Source organism: Pleurodeles waltl, chromosome 6 (assembly GCF_031143425.1).
Source record: "Pleurodeles waltl isolate 20211129_DDA chromosome 6, aPleWal1.hap1.20221129, whole genome shotgun sequence".
NCBI lineage: Eukaryota > Metazoa > Chordata > Amphibia > Caudata > Salamandridae > Pleurodeles > Pleurodeles waltl.
In genome coordinates this window covers 104,982,292-105,002,354 of record NC_090445.1, presented here as the reverse complement: position 1 = coordinate 105,002,354, position 20,063 = coordinate 104,982,292, and the positions used below count along the sequence as shown (strand labels likewise).

The window sequence follows — 20,063 nt, the reverse complement described above, 5'->3', positions numbered from 1 at the left end:
GCAGACACCTCTGCCCCTACCAGCCCTGCTGCCCTCAGTGAGGAGGCTATTGAACTCTTGAGGTCGATCTCTGTGGGTCAGTAGACCATTGTGAATGCCATCCAGAGACTGGCAACTCACATCCAGCAGAGTAGTGTGTTCCTGGTGGGCATTCACGGTGCACTGGCTGGCCTACAGAGATCCTTTCAGGCACTGGCCTCCACAATGACGGCAGCCAGTCACCCTTTGTCTTTAGTCCCCCTCTCTGCCTTCCTCTTCCCAATCCCAAACCCCTCTTCCCCGAACCAGCTAAAGCACACAAACATACATCCACTTCAACATCCAAGGAAACAGCTTATAAACACAGCACCACAAGACCCACCGAAGGCATGCACACAAACAACACCCACCTGCAGATACACCAACAGTCACTACCTGCACTGACTCCCCTACCACACCTAGCTTCACAGACAACACCAGCCGCACCTGTAGACACCACACCAACATTCACCGAGCAAGCCACAACTCCTATCCTACCCACAGTCAGCACAATAGCAGACCTCCGACATCCAGCCCAGTCACCACATTTGCAGACACCCCTACATGCAACACATCCACCCATGCATGCAGTCTCTACCCCAACAGTCACCCATCCACCATGGCATCTCCCAGCACCTCCACCCCACCTCCTCCCAAGACACATAAATGTCCACACTCACCCACCTAACAGACACCCAGCACCCATAAGCATACCTCGCACACACATGCACCCAAGACATCCACCAACATACCTCTTACAACCACCCCCTCTCCCTTCACTCCCAAACCCTTTTGCCATAACCGTCCATGTGTGCCTTAGAAGGCTTTCCTCTCTGAGTTTTCTCTTTTCCCTACTCCTCTCCCACCTCGTGATACCCCAAAATGCTCTGTATCCCTCCAGCCCTTCCACTTCCAAGACCTCCCCGGCCTCTCCCCTGCAAGTACCCATGCCCCCCCCCCCCAGAAGTGGACTCCTTCCTAAGAGTTCATACCCCCTCCTCCCAATTCCAAAGATTACGCCTCCCAAGATTACGCCTCCCAAACCTAAGCCCCCCAATGCAGCCCCCCACCCCAATCCCAGAGGTGCCTGTCTGCCCCCTTGATGCCCCTGCTTGTGGAGGTTACATGGCAGTCAGGAATCAAGTTGGGGCACTTGGAAGTGCCATATGTGCATGTTGCACACATGTGTTTGGATTGACCTATGGCCTTAATCTATGTACATATTTATGTATGTATATTTATTGATTTTCTTTTTTTTTTTTTTTACATATATCTGGCCCAACCTGTTGTTGGTTATAAGGTTACATCTTTGTCCTGCCTTTTTCTTAGGGCTGTTTTGGTCTTGGCTGCTTTTGTTTGTGTGTGAATAATTTTGTGTGTGTGTGTGGTGGTTGTGCTACCTGTTGTTTCTGGGCAGCATGTGTTGGTGTGTGCATTGCATTTGTCCCACAGTGATGGGTCTGTACTGTGTGATGGGCATGTGTTGACTTGTGTTATTTGCAGTGTTGTGTGCCTTTGTGCAGTTGTACGGTGTGCATGAGTGTTTGATGATTGGTATGTCAGATTCATTGTGATGTGTGCGGGGTATGACGTGTGCCTCATTGCATGGATGTGTGTTGTGTGGTGTTCATTCTCTTGTGTTGTTACGTTATGCTGTATGTATGAATTGTCAAGTGGAGGTGTGTATTGTGGATGTTTAACTGTGCTTTTGAGGTGTTGCGGTTGTGGTGCTGTTGTGTCATTTGGTGGTGTTGTGTATCTAGGGGTTGCTGTGTGTCTTTGGCACATATGATGGCTGTAGTGTGTGTACAATGTATGTGTGGGTGTGTATGTGGCTGTGTGTGAGGGTGCGTCAGTGTGAGCTTACATGTGTGTGTCGCCCCTTGCCACTCATTCCGGATGTGTATGTTGTGTGTGCATAGGCACACTGGCATGTTGCAACAGTGACAGGTAAGTGTATGTACTTACGGTTGCTGTCATCGTTGCTGGTTCCAGAGTCATTGGGCGAGCAGGAGCAGGGGGAAGACGTGTAGTTCAGGTTCCATGGTGGCTCCAGATGGATATGTTTCCTGAATATGAGTGTCTCCTTTTATAGAGTTTGTTTCCGCCAGGGTTTCCATCTGTCTGGTGGGAACATGGTCTCCGCTGGCCTCCAGGTGGCTACCGTCGTCCGTGGCGGCCTGACCACACTGGCAGTGGATTGGATATATTCTGTTGGGAATACTGCAATGGTCATAATTTGGCTGCACAACCACCATCATGGCGGTCATGAGACCGCTGAACTCGTAATAACCCCCATAGACTCTATAATGTAGCACAAGGGTGCAATACACCAGCCCCATCAATCAACCACATAGGTAGACACAATAAAGTGCAAGAACAGGCCCTAGCAGGTGAAACAAATATGCCCCAAAGAAAGGGTTTGAGCGCAAAGAAAATGCCCCAATCACCAACAATAGTAAGTAGTAGAAATGTAAGTATTGTTTGGGTTGGAACTAACAAGCCCATCTCAAAGCAATGTCTAGGTGCAAATACTATGCTCCCACACACGCAACAGAAAATATGGTATGGACGCAACACACGTGCCCCATCATCAGCAACAGTCAGTAACATCTGGGTGCATTTACTATGACCCAAGACATGTAACAATTATTATGGATTGGGCGCAACACAGGTGCCCCATCACCAGTAACTAATTTCTGGTGAACCCAGTACAAGTAAAAGCAAGTATGGTTTGGGTGCAATGCAAATGCCCATCACCAGCAACATGAATTTAAGTATGGTTTGGGTTGCAGGATCCCTGCCCCATCACCAGAAAATGTAAGATCAAGTAAAAGTAAGAAACATATGGCCTAACACACAAACAGCACACAGGGGTTTACTTCTTAGAGTACAGAGTTGCGAAGTAAAAATGGTAAACTCAGACCACAGCTAAACAAAGTTATCAGACACTAAGTCAGTAAATGCAGTACACAGTAAATGCAGACCAGCACAGATCATACAAAAGGACAGAAAATTAAGCACAGTATGAATCAACAGGTAGAAAATAAAGAACCATATTTAGCAATAATAATAAAAGTTCCTTATGAGCGATCTCACACCCAAAATTGTTTTGAAGTGTAAGATACATGGAGACACCCCACAGAATCACAGAACATCAGGAATAATAAAGATCCTTTTGAACTATAGAGAATATTCCTTTGATGTTGCAAATGCTGGAGAAAACATTCTACTTCACTTTCAGTGGTATGTTGTGGAGGTACTGAAGTCCTTTCCTACTGTTGATGAGTGTAGCACAGCAAGAGATGAAGTAGGAGTCTGAACAGTGAGGATAGGCATGAATAAAACAGGTCAACCGCTCATTTGTCAAAGGTTCAGCGCTCATTCAGAATGAATAAAAGTTAAGTCTTAAATAAATTGACTGGAAACACTGCTGGGTGATTCATCAGCAGCGGTGCAGATTGCTTAGGGGCTGAACTGTGTTCAAATAAAGTTCAGCAGGCCAATTCTTTGGTGCTTGCCGACCCTTAAATGTAAATACAGCACTCAGTAGAAACGGGTCCATTCAGGCAAGCAGGCACACACTTCTAACTTGAGTAGACTGTAGGCTGTCAAATAGGCTGTCCATTTCCTGCTTTGATAAAGAGGTCAGAAGGCTTCGGATGAAATTGATGAAAAGAAGCCTGTACGCCCTAGACTGCAAGCTGTCAGCTGTTAAGGAGACCCGTGCAGCCTTTAGGGCGTTTCAGTTCTTTCAGGTTGCATAGTATAAGTTCAGTTTTAGTATTAGGTTTCTTGCATAATTTCATGTACTCTTCAGTTTTAATCTCCTCTCATGTTCCTGCAGTAGTGCTGTTGCTTTCACGCTAGGTACTTTTTCTGCTCGTCACCACCGTGGTAAATGAAGGTGCAGGGTCTAGGAGAAACAGGATAAGAGTTATTCACAAGGTAGGAATCCCAGGTTACAGGTGGAAGATGTTATGAAGGTAGCAGAAAGGGACTGCATCCTTGCCGCTCAGCCCACGCATTCCAACTGACCTCACTCAAACAATGCACACAGCAGCATTCCATTACCTCACAGTCGCACTGGCTGACCAGCAGGGGACATAAACCTAGGGAGAAAATGCATGGCATATAAATGAGGATACCACACACCGCCCTTCTTTACGGAAGCAATATAAAGTAACAATGCAGATAAGGAGGAATACTAAATCTCATAAAAAGAAAGATGATGGAAGTACAAATTTTATCACACAAGGTGGATCTACATGACACCACCTAGTGGCATATTGGAGCACTCTCCTGCTCCAGTTTGATGTTGTGGGATATTCTAAGGGCACAAGTCTTGACATGAGCCCACATACCCACCTTTCTTTGAGGAGTCTGTTGTACCTATGATCTGCAGCTTAAAGTCAACAAATGGTCTGCTCACTAACATATTTTTCATGTTCCACCAATGTAACAGGTGCCTTACTCTAAGTAACAACATGACTAGATCTTCGTTTCTCTAGTCTTTCCCATAATGTTGCTAGTTGTCCAGGGTGATTATGAAGGAATTCACTGCTTCAAATCAAAGGAAACGTTCAATTAACGTCACATGACCGTTTCTCTTATGTTCCCACAAAGTGTCTGTCTGATACTGATGCTGCTGCTGTGTTTGACAAGACTAGATGAACAAGTTACTTACCTTTGATAAAGCTCTGTCTGGTAGACAGACTATATTGCTGAAGATCCCTCACCTTTTGAATATTCCCCAGGCACCAGACTCGATTTGGAAACTTTTATAGAACATCAACGCACCAGTAGGTGGTGCTATGTGGCTCCACACTGACACAGGCCCACCCAGGAAGTGATATGTGGGGCCTCTATTGGTGTCACTCCAGCGCTAATGTGAGTTGCTTTTGAGTCTCACCATGCTCCCAGAAGCGGAGCCCTAAAAGGAAATTGATAAACCACTGTACATGTTCCGAGACTTGGAATCTTATTAAAGGGTAGAGTCCAATCACAGAGCAGGGAGGATGGGAGGGTCAGTGGCAAGAGGCAAGACAGATTCTCTACTTGAAAGAACGTTACTGAAGTTAAGCAGCTTGTTCGCCAGACAGAGACTTCTTGCCGCAGACTCCTCAAATTTTTAATACATATATCGAAGCAGGACCTACTAGGAGGTTGGCTATGAATAGACTCAAACCAGAAAGTCATGCAGGACCGAGTGGGCAAAATGCTTTTCGCTGTGGACTTGGCCGTCTAGTCAATAGTGCTTTGTGAATATATGGAGGGATGCCCACGTGGCAGCCTGGAATACGTCTAGGTTAGTGACTAAGTATGCTGGCGCAGTGGTTACAGCTTTGGCCCTAGTAGAATGAGTATGCATTCCTTCCGGAGGCTACTTCTAAGCCAATGCGTAGTAGATCTTAATGCAAAGCAAATCCAGCGCAAGATGGTAAACTTCTGTAAAACCTTTTCTTTTATCACTCCTGCGAATCCCACAAAGAGCTGGTTGTCCACCCGGTGGCCTTTGGTACAATCAATGTTGAAACTGAGTGCCCTTTTAGAGTCCAAGCGATGGCGTCGCTCCTCCTCCATAAAAAGGCAAGGTAGCGTATAGACCGCTGGCAGGGTGATGGTCTGATCCACGTGGAACAGTGGCACAACTTCGGGGAAAAAGGATACCCTAGTTAGCAGAACCAGATTTTCGCAGAAAAATGTGGTGTATGGTGGATGAATGCAGAGCCTGAAGCTCACTTATGCTGTGCCTTAGGTAATGGCAACTAACAACATATTTTGATGATGAGGAGCCATAGGGAACAACTGTGGAGCAGTTAAAATAGAAGACATCAAATAAGTAAGAATAAGATTGGGATCCCATTGGGACATCACAAAAAGAGAAAGGGGAAACAGATGTTTGAATCCTTTCACAAACCTCATCACTTTAGGTGATTTAAATAAGGAAGGTTGATCAGGCCATCACAAGAAAGACGAAAGGGAACCTTTAATAGTACCCAAAGCAAGGCCTTACTGGGGAAGGGACAGAACAAGAAACAAGACATCAGACATTTGGGCCTGGAGGTCGAGGCGTGCGGCGCACCAAACCAAAAACATGTCACAGTGACAGGTGTAAGCAGTCTTTGGAGAGGGAAACCTGTCTGCCAAGATGACATCATCTACCTACAAAGAGAGATCAAAGGCATTCAGCTGGCATTGCTCAGTCTCCATGCAAGAAGGTGGAGATTGTGAAGGTCGGGGTGGAGAACCCGGTCCTGCTGCTATAACAGCAGATCCTCATGGAGGGGCAGCCCAATCTGAGGGCAGATGTTCAAGCGCAGGACTTCTGGATACCATACTCTCCATCCCCAGTCTGGAGCCGCTATAGTGACGTGGACCCTGTCAGTTCTGATCTTCCTGAGAACCCAATACAGGAGTGATATCGGCAGAAAAGCGTACCAGAGTCCCCAGTGCCACCCGAGCAAGAGGCACCTTGGAAATGCCAACATGCAGAAGTGCTAACCTTGCTCATTCTCAGTGATGGCAAACAGATCAAGCCAAGGTCCTGCCATTTGCAGAAGAGACCTTGTGCCAATAACGGTGGTATCTGGTGCTCATGATGGCCGAGTTCATCCACCCTGGCATTCATCGAGCCTGACAAATGGTTTACCACAAAGAAGATCCTTTGGTAGTCCAGTGACTTCACCCTCTCGAACATGATCATTTGCCAACCCAGAAAGAATCAGTGGATTCTGCTCCCTACTGGATAGCTGGGACCGTATAAGGGTACACCGAAGTGGATTGGCAGGTGGGGTTGCAGTGGACTAGACGGCACACTGACCTTGGTCGTGGGAGTGGTGAGGGCTGCTTCCCGGTTGGGGCACGACAGATTGGAGATAAGGTATGCCTCAGCCAAAGCCACGAAATTAACAGTGGAATTGTTGCAGCTGGCAAAGTCTGGGCAGAGAGGCCAAGAGAGCGAGTGGTAGCCCCACTCTCCTTGAACCGTTCAAGGACTGAGTCAGTCTTGTGCCATCGAGCGGCTTGTCCACTGGGAAAGACTGGGCTTTAGCTGAGAACCGAATTGCAGCGATGAATGGCAACGCTGGTGCCTATAGCATGGCCATCAGAGTTGAAGGTGTCCAAGCCACAACAATTTCTGAACTTGGCCGCATCACAACCATCTTGGATCACCTACAAAAGGACCGGGCGAAGGTCTTCAGGGACACCAGGGAGGACTTGTGCCTCCAAGTCGCAAAGGGCATGAGTGTAACAGCCCAACAAATAGGAGACAGTCAATCACAGGACCAAAATGGCTGATGAGTGGAGACATTCACCAAAGGTCTCCACTCTCTTTAATGCCCTGCCAGGGGGAGTGGTAAGAAAATTGTAGGGGTTGTTTCAGATGGTGGAGAAGGGTGCTGTGTCAAAAAGGCTGGTGAAGCAGGCCGATGACACTAGGCAATCTGTCTGTTAACTAGAGGGCCAGTATAAGGCTTGGCACAAGTTCCTAGAAGGGTATCAGTCAGGGCCTGATTCAAAGGAAGGTGGGACTCAGAAGTAGTCTGGCCCAGTTACAGGACCTCAGCAACCACGTTAGTATTCACCTCCATGGGGGGAAGGTGGAGGTCAAGGACTTCTGTTGCCCATTAGCAGAACTATAGTGTCAGAGACTGATTCTTCGGTAGTGGAGCGGGGGGCAGAAAAAGCATTCTCCGGGTAGATTTCTAGCCCACTACTCCCTGCAAGTCCTCATATCAACTGTCCTCAGTTTAGGGTTGGTCATACTCCTTGTCAGAATTAATGCCGAAGAGAGTATACAATAAACGTTGCTAGTCACACAAAGTCAGATCACAGTCGATTTGGCATCGCAGAGAACAATTGCAGCAGCCTCCTCAGGGGATGAGGTCAGCATCAAAATATGCAGGTCTGACGTGGGTTTGGGCATTGGAGGTGGCGTCTGAACTGCAGCCGAGGGAGGATGCGGCTCAGAGGGTCCAGCTGGTGCAGAGGGCAAACCCACAGTTGATAGTCCAGGTGGAGCGCCTCTCGGCTTTTCTGGGTCCCAAAGGCACACTGGAGGGAGTTGTTAGAGATCTGAAGAGCTGGTGTATAGCTATGCAGAACTCTACGATCAGGTGCAGAATGGCTGAATGCCCCCAGAAACTCAGATTATGCCAGAACCAGCTGTAGAATCGGCTCTGAAGTCTGCCAACTTTGAGAACGGGGGCAAGTCATCAGGGGAGTGGGAATAGCACTAAGGAGCATAACTCCATTTTGACTACTTGTGTTTTTCAATGCTTACCGGAGGACTTGAAGTGCAATGAAGACTGGACTCTAGAGCAGCTATGCCATCTCTGTGAATGGCAGAAGAACTAGGATTGAGCGCTGGACTTACAGAGGTTCCGACACAGTGTCTCCTTGTGCTTAGCAACATTTTTGCCTTGTGCTCCCTGATGTCTTAGACTGGCACTGTAGTGAATCCTAGTTCGTTTTAATGGGATAGCAGGAGTTAGCTTAGCCGTTGGCTTGTAGACTCATGCCCCCGTAACCTAGTGACTTTTAACCTACTTAGCTTGCTCTGTTTTAGCCCATTGAATTATTTATTTCCTCTAAGATGGCTGCCTTGTTTATAGTTAGGCCACTTGTTATGAGTTTTATTATCAGTGTCACTGCGCCAAGGCGTCAAGATCAAGCACAAAAGACAAACAAACAGTAGGTGTTCACACTTAGGGATTTTCCCTCTCTATACTTTCGAGGGATTGTTGATATTAATTGCCGTCCCAAGCATGCCTGTTATCTATTGTTTTGGAATACACCTACGTCAGGGGACCTTGTAGATCTGTATAAATACATCACACTTTGGACAGATAAACAGAGGGATTCCGACCAGAGGGCATCGCCACCATCGCTGATACCGATGCTGTAGTCATCTTGACGCTGACCCAGTCTTCGTGTCCCTGCGGAGTCTGAGATAGAGACCTTATTCCAAGGTAACGAGGGTTGGGGGCTCCTCTCATGGACACGGCTTTGGCAGATTAGGTTTAGCAAACCCAGCTCTCCTTTAGGTAGGAGGTTAGGCCTATTCTCATTAGGGTATTAGGGCATATTCCATCTTTTATATATACATATATATATTTCTTTCATATATTGCAAAATGGTGGGGGTCTTCATAACAATGACTCTCTTCTTCACAATACTGTTACGTGCTATATTCATTATCCTAATCATTGCAGTCCATGCAACTTATCGCAAATTGCAGTTATGTTAAATAAAAAGCTATTATAACTTTACTGCATCTGTGTCATTGCCTGTGTTTGTATGAGACATAATATATCTGTGAGAAAAGGGTAATCTCCGTTTAACCACGACAACCCTGAGATATCTTACTTTGAGTCCATGCGTAAGCGACTGCCATAAATCACCTTTTACTATTGTGTTACTGGTGAGGTGCTGCTAGTGAGCCCCTAAGGCTGGGACAACAGTTGCGACTTGTTGTAGGAAAGACTCAGTTGCCTACAAACAAAAGTACTGTTATCCTTAAACCAGCAGTCTTGTTCAGAGCAAGAGTCCAAACTACGACAGCACAAAGGACATATTGTATTTTCCAAATTTCCAACCCCACTTGGAAACTTTCTCATATAACTTTAGACCTCAAATGCCACAAACCAGGGGCTGTCAAAAGTGAAGAAACCTTTCTTATTTATTTTTCATAAAAGATTAATAACATTTTCTTTCTCTGCTGATGTGTCACCGATGTCTCCCGATGTTGAGCTTTCACACTTATTGCACAGCTTCTCCAAGGTGCTCAGCAAAACAGCTTCAAACCCAATCTAATGTGGGTTCTGTGTCCCGAGGTGTAATCGCAACGACCATGATGACAAAGCATTCTATGCATACTCGAAACTAAAATAAAGAAAGACATAATAAAAACAAGTTTTGCTATTGTGAAGTCCACTATTGATGGAGTGCATAGCAACACAACGCAAATTGTTACAGTACAAGGGAAGATTGAACTGTCATATTTCATGCCACAAAAAAGAAGGGTGTACTAGCATACTTTGGGATGTACAAAGGAGGTCATAAAAAAAGGTGCAAGGGAAGTTTGAATGATCATGCTCCAAGATGAACAAATGTCGCTTGAATGTTGTGCACCACAAAGTACAAGGAAAGGTCTAATTGTCATGCTCCATGATGTAAGGAATATGGTACTTACCCTGTAAGCATCTGTTCGTGGCATGTAGTGCTGTAAATTCACATGCTTTGCATACTCTTGCCATCTAGTATAGGGTCTGGATGTGTGCAAGCTGTTTTTTTTCCGAAGAAGTCTTTCAAGTAATGTTTCAGCGACTACTCCTCTTGGTGATAAAGTGCATTGATGTGAACTCCACTGTTAGATTGTTTTCCCGCAGGTGGGTGGGAATGGAGTGTAATGAGCTGTCCACGTCTATACGAAGTAAACTGCAACTGCCACAGGTGTACGGAGAGGAGGGTGGACGCATGTGAATCTACAGCACTACATGCTACAAACAGATGTTTACAGGGTAAGTAACATTCTGTCCGAGGCGTGTGGCTGTGGATATACATGCTATGCATGGACTCTAAAGCAGTCCATCGCAGAAGTGATGGCTAACCTGTGAGTGCTGCAGTTGTTTGGAAAAGTATATGTAACACTGCCTGACCTACATTAGCTTGCTGACATCCTAGAATAGCCACACAATAATGTTTAGTGAATGTGTATGGTGTAGACCATGTAGCTGCTTTGCATATGTCACATATTCGAATGTTTCCTCAGAAAGCCATGGAAGATCCTTTCTTCCAATTAGAGTGTGCTCTAGGAGATGCAGGTAGCGTTTTACCGGCTTTAGTATAACATGTTTGAATGCACTTAACTATCCTTCTGGCAATACCTGATCTGGATATAGGCTTTCCTTTATGAGGTTGTGAAAAAGCAACAAATAGTTGTTTAATTTTTCTAAAAGTTTTAGTTCTATCAATGTAGAACATAATAGCTCTTTTTTGACATCTATTGTGTTGTGGACAGCCGTCTCCGCAACTGATTCTGGTTGAGGGAACAAAAACGGCAACTCGACAGAGGTGAAAGTGAGAGACAACTTTTGGGAGGAATTCAGGGTTGGTGCGGAGGTCCACCCGGTCTCTGTGGAGCTAGAAGAAAGTTTCTTTCACGGGTAAAGTGTGGAGCTCACTAACACATCTAAGTGAGGTAACAGCAATTAAAAATGCCACCTCCCAAGAGAGATATTGAAGGGGACAGGTATGCAGGGGCTCAAAATGAAGACCCACAAGTCATGTAAGAACAATGTTAAAACCCCATGAACGTGCAGGTGGAACCTGTGGTGGAATTACTCTGCTAAGTCCCTCCATGAAGGCTTTAACGACTTGTATTTTGAATAAAGATGTGTGTTGCCTATTTTGTAAATAGGTAGCTAGTTCAGTGAAATGTAACCTTATGGAGGTGAAGGATAGCCCAGAGATTTGTAAATGAAGCAGGTAACAATGTTCTGTATAATGGCATTGAAAGCATAAGTATGTTTAGAATGACAATCAAAAACAAACCTCTTCCATTTAGCTCGAGTGGTAGGCCTATGGGCTTCCTACGTAATGGTCATACATTCAGGTGGTAGATTAAGGTTCAAATTATATGACCTCAGGAGCCAAATCACCAGGTTGAGAGCCCTGGGATCTGGGCGCTTGATTACTCCATGGTTCTGAATGAGAAGGTCTGGCCCGTTGGGGAGCTAAAGACAAGTCCAATAATGTTGTGAACCAGGACTGACTGGAGCATGTGGAAGTCAATAGTATTAGTGTGAGAGATGTTTACCTGAACTTCCGAACCAGAAATGGAAGAAGGAGAGGGAGAAAAGCCTATCCTGACCAACTCATCCACAGTGCATTACCCTTAGAACCCTGACACAAAATGTGGTCATTTGGAGTTGTCTGCAGTTGTCAACAGATATTTGAGGGACCCCCCCATCTGTGGAAGTATGGAAGGAGGACTTGGGGGTGGGGGGCAAATGGGGTTGTTCTCACTCATGAACTTGTTGCTGCATCCTGGTGAGGAGGACTGCAAAATCGTTGTCTGTTTACGGGAGGTATTCTGCTAACAAGTGAATGATGTTATGGAGAAACCATCTCCAAATGGTCTGAGATAGGTGAGATAATTGAGGATAACGTGGCCACTCTTTTTTTTTCCTATTGTCTGTCCAGATTAGAAAAACCTAGCAAATCGGGTGAGGTAGGAATGCTTTCAATGCTAGGAAAACAGCTTGAAGCTCTAGGTAGCTGATGTGGAGATCCAGGTGTTTGGTGTCGCAGAGACCATGTACTGTGAGATCTTGCAAGTGTCTACCCCACCTGTGAGTGATGCATCTGTTGTGACAGCGACGTGGGGGACAGAGTCAAGGAAAGACTGCCCTTTTAATAGGTTTTTATTTTTACTTTTGCAGAGAGTGATGTGTGGCAGTCTATCAAAACTAGATCTTATAACTGACCCTGTCACTGAGACCACTGTTGAGCTAGGCATTCCTAGAACAGAAGCATGTGTAGTCAGGCATGCAGCACTATGGCAATGCAGGAAGCCATCATACTTAAGAGACATCCGATTGTCCTCACTGTGAGTTGTTGATTTGCCTAGAATAGAGATAATAGCACTTGGGGATTCTGGCAGTATCGGGATAGGTTAATCCAATTTGTGTGATCAGAATAGCCGCTCGATAGGGTTGGACCTGCAGAGGTTGAAGGTGAGACTTGATGACATTAAAGGTGACCCTTAAGCAATGGAGCAGATCTATTGTGCTGTTGACTGTTGATTAGTGGTGATGAGTGTTGGCTTTGATAAGCCAATCATCCAGATATGGAAATACGTGGACTTTTTCTGCGTAGTTGGGCTACCACCGCCGCTAGGCACTTGGTAACTGCCTGAGGTGCAACAGTCACCCCAAAAAGGAGGACTTTTAACTCATACTGTTTGCCACCCACCACAAACCTGAGATATTTGTGATGTGCTCGGTGGCCTTGTCAGAATTTTTCAGTGTTTTGGTGGTACTGGTATGTCCAGAGCCTCCTGGAAACACAAACGTCTTTTGGGTGGAGGAGGAATCAGAGCCAAAGATCTGGCAATGATATGCCCGTGTGCGGCTGGATGTGTACTTGCTTCTGCTTGGCATCCAGTTACTCTTGTAGAGAATGGGCTCCACTGACCTTGCTTGGAAGTCAGCTTTGAAGTTTTCTGGTCCGACCCAGGTTTCAGCACCAACGCTCTGCTCATTGTTGAAGCAGCAGATGTGGACGATGATGTTTGGCTCAGCATCGAGGGTCTGGTAGGCGCAGAGTAGCATTCGCAGACGTAAGTTCTTGATGCTGAAGGTTTCGGCTTTGATTGGTGTTTGGCACTGAACCAGAGGGTGGGGCATCCAAATCACTTGCTGGGTGCCGACCATGGCCAGAAAGCAGTGATGAACAGAGGGCCTCAGTATATTGTTACACAGAGGCCAAATGTCTTTTGGAGGGATCGACACAGCATTGAGACAGGAGTTACCATACACACAAATTGTTGAGCCAGTGTAACTTTCTCCATCTACAAGTCGACCTCAAGATTGGAGCGAAACTGCCCTCAATAGATAACACCTCTTCCTCCGCATCCGAATGCTGAGGGCATTCTTCCCCTCCTTCAACGTCTTCATGACAGAAGGTGTCTGGAGTATCCTTGAAACTCCTCCGTGACATTTCGAGCCAATTTTTTTAGCAGTCTTGAAGGGTTTTGTACGAGCAGAAGGAGCGACATGCGTCACAATCCACTCACCTGTGCTCTGGCGACAAACACAGATTACAGCCCAGGTGTGGATTGGTCCAGGGATACTTCGTGTGGCAGCATGGGGAGTAATGGAAGGGCATCCGCTCCATCACCAGCAAAGCATTCTCTAAAGAAAGTGATGGAGACCAAAGAGAGGCCCCAAAGGGCGAGGCCCTATAGGGGCCGTGGTCAAAGCGAGTCGACGAGAGATCGAGAAATAAAAATATGCAGAATGGAAAATGGAACCGAAACAATACTGACGAGGGGAATAGTGTTGCAGGAGCCGACAGGAGAACCGTGAAAGTGTTGAAATGGAGTGCAGGGACACACGTTTGAACCAGACGGCAGAAATAAAACAATCTAACAATGGAGTTGATGCCCATGTGCATTATCAACAAGAGGAGTCACTCTGCCTTGTGACTTGAAAGAGTTCTTCAAAGAAAAACAACTTGCACACATCCAGACCCAACACTAGTTGGCAGGTGTATGCAAAGCATGTGTATCTACAACCACACAGGCCTCAAACATATGAATTATGTACAATTATGTACATAATGTTCAAGGAGCTTGAAACATACTGCACAATGTGCAAGGAAAGCCTGCATTGTCACGCTCCCTGAAGCACCACAGAAACATGTACTGTTATATTCCAGAATGCACAAGTGAGGCTTTTATTAGCACTGTTTTGTTTGCACCGTAACTGGAATACTTCAGACTTCATACTGCATGATGTACACGGTTAGCTTAAATAGTGACATCCATGATGTGCGAGGCAAGCTTGTATTTTCACAGTCTGTGATGTGCAATCAAAGTTGTATTGTCACTTTCTACTATATAGATAAGAATTTTGCCTTCTCATAATCTGAAATACACAAGGACAGTTTGTATCTTCATGCTCCATGATGATAAAGGAAAGCTTCTATCTTGAAGACCTAGCATGCGGAACAGAAGCTTCTGCTGTCAGGTTCCATGACGTACAACGGAAAGCTTTTGTTGTTAGGTTCCATGGTGTACAACGATAAGCTGGTATGTCCCACACTGAAGCATAAAAGAACAAGTTACTTACCTTTGGTAACACCTTATCTAGTACAGACATTATCTAGTTGCAGATTCCTTACCTTGTGAATTTTCCCCAGGCGTCAGTCTGGATCCAGAGATTTTTTGTAAGCAGTACCCCTGCACACCATTAGGTGGGGGCAATCTGCTCAGCGTCCATCGATGGTGGGGTCCGCGCTGGATAGGACATCACAGGCCCTATATAAAGGCGCCACAACAGCGGGCTGGCATTGTTTCTTTTTATGACTATCCACACCAGGAGAGCAGAACCATGAAGAACATTGACCACTGGTGCATCAAAACCAAGGCCATGAAAGGGGAGTCCATGTCCCTAGAAATGAGTTCACATTGAAGGGAGGATAGGTGGGTTAGTAAGGAATATGTAACTAGAATATGTTGCTACCAGATAAGGAGTTACCGAAAGTAAGTAACTTGGTCATCGGATAGAGACTTCTAGTGGCAGATTCCTTACCTTGTGAGTAGATACCCAAGCAAAACCATCCCGGGAGGTGGGTCTGCAAACCAAGATCAAACTAGAAAGTCCTGCAGGACCAAACAGGCAAAGTTCCTGTCCCTACAGACCTGACTGTCCATGCAGTAGTGTTTGGTGAACATATGTAAGGATGCCCACATTGCTGGAACTCTGCATGCTGGAACTCTGCGTGCTTATGCAGTGGTCACATCTGTTGCTCTAGCAAAATGAGCAAGCAAACCTTCAGTTGGTTATTAGTTAGCCAGTGTGTAGCAGATTTTAATGCAGAGTAAGACCCATCAGGAGATGGTTCGCTTCTGCACTCCCCGACCTTTCTTTGCACCCACATAACAGACAAAGAATTGATCATCCACCGGAACTCTTTTGTTCAATCAATGTAGAACGCCAATGCTCTTTCTGGGTCCAGGCAGTGGAGTCTCTCCTGTTCCTTAGAAGGAAGTGGAGATGCGTAAAAAGTAGCCAAGGTGATGGATTGGCCTACATGAAAGGGCGTGACCTCTTCTGGCAAAAAGAGAGCCCTAGTGTGAAGCTCCACTGTAGGAAGTTGGGTTCTGGTTACAGACCCTCCCCCCTTTGCCAGGTTTTTAGATGCAACTTTGGCTGAAGTGCACTGGGTTCCTTCTAACCAGGTACCCATCGCCAGTGTTCTTTCCCTAAAAACAAAATACCTGGTCACTTGATCCCCAAGTGGCCAGGCCCTCCAGCCCCCTATAAGTCCCTAGTAAATGGTACCCCTGGTACATAGGGCATTGGTACTGAAGAGTTGCAGCATAACTTGAGCCACGCTGAGGAACCCAGCACCAAACTTATGCAGACAGCCATTGAAGGCTGCATGACAAGGTGCTTCCAAAATTAAAAACATGACATGGCACACAGCCTGTGTGCCATGTCCCCTAAACTCTGCATGCAATGTATGTAAATCACCCCTCTAGCAGGCCTTGCAGCCCTAACACTCAGTGTATTATATTACATGTGAGGGCATATCAGCAAGACCAGATATGCCTTTGCTATGCCTTTGTTGATTCTCAGACATAGTAAGTGTACAGGGAAGCCATTTTAAATGCATGTGCTGGCCACTGGCCACTGTAGGAAAGCGCCCTTTTTGGCATGGTTAAACCCCCCCCCCCCCCCCACACACACACACACACACACCTTTTGCCTGATATTTGATGCTAACTTTACTGAGTGTGTGTTGGGATCCTGCTAACCAAGCTCCTGCATCTGTGTTCTTTCCCTAAACTGTGAAATTGCTTCCACAATTGGCACACCCCTGGCACACAGTTAAGTCCCTTGTTAAAGGTACCAGTGGTACAAAGGGTCCTGTACCAGGGAGGGTCCATAAGGGTTGCATCATGTATTATGCCACCCTAAAGAACCCCTCACCAAACACATGCACACTGACATTGCAGATTGTGTGTGTTGGTGGGAAGAAAAAGGTAAAGCCGAAATGGCATCCCTCTTTGGGTGCCATGCCCACAAACCACTGCCTGTGGCATAGGTAAGCCACCCCACTGGCACGCCATCCAGCCCTAATGCAGGGTGCACTATAGCACAGGTGAGGGCACAGCTGTAAGTGCAATATGCCCCAACAGTGTTTGAGTCTATTCTTAGACACTGTATGTGCAGTGTGGTGGCTGAAAGTTTGTCATTACCAACTCCACAGCTCTATGATGGCACCACTGAAGGCTGTGAAGTTTGGTATCAAACATCTCACCTCAGTAAACCCACACTGATGCCAGTGTTGGATTTATTGAAAAATGCACACTGTATTTTACCTAACCCTCTAGTGTGAGGCTGACCAGTCTGTGCCAGCCAGCCACTAACAGACAAGTTTCTGACCCCATGGGGGTGAGAGCCTTTGTGCTCTCTGCAGTCAGGGACAAAGCCTGCTCTGGGTGGATGTGCTTCACACCTCCCCCTGCAGGAACTGCAACACTTGACAGGGAGCCTCAAAGGCCCCTGCCTTGTGTTACACTGCCCCAGGGTACTCCAACTAGTGGAGATGCACACCCCCCGGACCAGGCCCCACTTTTGGCAGCAGGACCACCCCTGGGATGCCCAGAGCTGATGTGAACCCCTCCTGGCAGAATCCTCCATCTCGTTTTGGAGAATGATAGCCAATAGGGTTTTGGAATGTGCCCCCCATCCCCAACAAGAGTGGGCACAGGAAGGGTGTAGCCACCCTCTGGGGCAATAGCCATTGGCTACTGCCTTCTGACCCTGTAATGCCCCTAAATCTAGTATTTAGGAGCACCCCTGAACCTTGTTCTTCAGATTCCTAGTGACCTGAAAAGAAGAAGGACTGAAGAACCGCCCCAGCAGAGAAGACTGCAGACGACAACTGACTTGGCTCCAGCCCTACCGGCCTGTCTGCAGCTTCAAGGCTCCTGCTACAAAAAGACAACTCGTCCAGCCGGACCAGTGACCTCTACAAACCCCCAGAGGACTGCCTGCCTACCCAAGGACCAAGGCCTCCAGAAGACAGCGGCCCTGTCCACAAAGAAATCTCCAAGGAGGACTCCAGAACCACCCTGGAACCGCAAGTCCTGCCCACTCTGCATCTGACGTCCATGGCCTGAGTCCAGGTGGCCCACCAGACCAGAAACTAACTAGGCGATCCCGACCTTGAGCCCAGCCTGGGTTGACCCCCCCTGACAAATACGACAATGCCCGCAGCCTAAATCCAAAGAACACCCCTGACCATGACCAAATCCTGTGAAGATTTTCTGACGCCTAAAGATACCCCTGCATCCGCAGCCCCCTGGTCCTGGGGAACCCAACTGACGGTCCATCAATGTCCAGTGGGTTCTCTACTCACTTGTCCAGCCATTGGTTTTCTTCAGCTGACTCCCTGGACCAAGCTGGCAGCATCTTTGTGACCCCTGAGGTTCCCTCGTTGAAAAGCAGTGGGCGACCGATGCTGAGTTTGCACCCTGCTGCCCCTGTGTTGCTGAGGGTGTGTTTGGTGCTGACCTGTGGTCCCCCCCTTTGCTGATCTAAACTCCCCAAGTCTGTGCCCTGAAGTCACAGGTACTTACCTGCAAGCTGTTTTCTTCTAAGTGCCCCTGTCTCCATAGGATTACATTGGGCGCCCAACACCAACTTCGACCTCTGCACCTAGCCGGCTCTGTGTTGCTGGTGGAGCACCCTTGGTGTCTTCCTAAACTTTGCCCTGTGGACACCCTAACCCCCAAAGACAGACTGTACGTCGAGTACTTACCTGCGAATTGTGTATTTACCTCTCCTTCCCTAGGACTGCATTGCTTTCTATGAGAAATTGCACTGTGTCTACTTATTAAATTGAAAAGTATTACTTACCTGTAAACTGTTATACCTGGGACTTCTACACAAAGTGCATTTGATACTTGAAAGTGATACATCTTTGAAACTGTACTTACCTGCAACAAAGATCATTTTGGTTCTAGAAATAAAGTAACCAAGTATATTTTTGATACATAAAACATTGGCCTGGAGCTAGTCATTGAGTGTGTGCCTCATTTCTTGACTGTGTGTGTACAACAAATGCTTAGCACTACCCTCTGATAAGCCTAACTGCTTGACCACACTACCCCCAAAAGAGAGCATTAGTATTATCTATTTTAGCCTCTGTAAAGCCTCTGCGATCCACTCGACTGTGCACCTTATACCTTACTTTGGTACAGTATATACAGAGCCAGCTTCCTACACTGGTGAATCAGTAGTGGGGTCTACAACTTTGCATTTGCTGGACAACTCAGCCTACATCTGATCACATGACTAAGTTCCAAAATTCCTTTAGACTCAATTGGTTTTTTAATTGAAAATTAAAAAAAAAATGTAAATGTTTTGCTGGGGTCTTCGTTAAGTCCCCTTTAGCATTTCTTTTTAAGTTTAAACAGTTATTTCCCTTAGGGTTAAGCAACTAAAAGTAGTTTTAGCTCCTAAAAGAAATCCCCAACCTTTGTAACATAATGAGCAGCTCAGAGGACATGATTGTCTCGATCTGACCTCTTATCTACATCTGAAGATGAAAGATTTAAGGTCTCTCTGCAGTCTCAAAAAGATTAAAACTGGTTCCACCTCTACCAAGATTCAGCTCCAGGAGCCTTTGAAAGAGTATGCAAAGGAATACCGTGCTGAGGATGAAGACCCCCAGATGGGGAAGAAGTTAGGGATCATGAGGACGACCTCCCCCTCCTAACCTAACTAGGGAGTACAGGGCCTCTGTGCCCCAGACTCCATGGATTGTACTCACATGACCTGGGTCTCCCACAGGGGGGTCTGGTTCCTCTGGGAACACTGAGGGCAGCCTCAGTGAAGAGGACCTCCTTTTAGCACGGAAGGACAGAAGACTAGCTTTGGAGAGACAGCTCCTAGCTATAGAGAGGGAGAGACAGGAAATGGGCATAGTACCCAAAAATGGTGGCAGCAACGTAATACCTAGGGACAGAGAGAAATCTTATGAGCCTAAAATCCCCTAAAGGATTGTCCCCAAGAACGAGGATGGTGATAACATTACCAAATTGTTCACAGCCTTTCAGAGGGCTTGTAAAATGAGGACAGTGAAAAAGTCTCAACCCGAGCTCTCCTTTGGGAACTGTTCCCTGGTAAGTGTAGGGATAGACTCTTCCCACTCACTTGAGCAGATGCTTAGTCTTATGACCCCATGAAGGCAAACTAGATTGAGGGATTTGGACTCACCACTGAGAAGTACAGAATTAG

At 46.5% G+C, this 20,063-nt stretch overlaps 1 protein-coding gene across 2 annotated transcripts in view; it reads right to left on the bottom strand.

Annotated features, from left to right (window-relative positions):
• Positions 1-3,801: 3,801 nt before the first annotated feature.
• The window catches only part of FBXL20 (F-box and leucine rich repeat protein 20), a 391,966-nt gene continuing 375,704 nt past the window's right edge, over positions 3,802-20,063 (bottom strand). The window contains exon 15 of one of the 2 annotated variants that reach the window (XM_069237458.1): positions 3,802-3,934. In XM_069237458.1, coding sequence (XP_069093559.1) covers positions 3,905-3,934 — 30 coding nt within the window. In that variant the 3' untranslated portion in view covers positions 3,802-3,904. Of the gene's footprint in view, positions 3,935-9,685; positions 9,907-20,063 lie in introns of those variants that run through there. The other variant, XM_069237457.1, reaches the window with a different exon arrangement.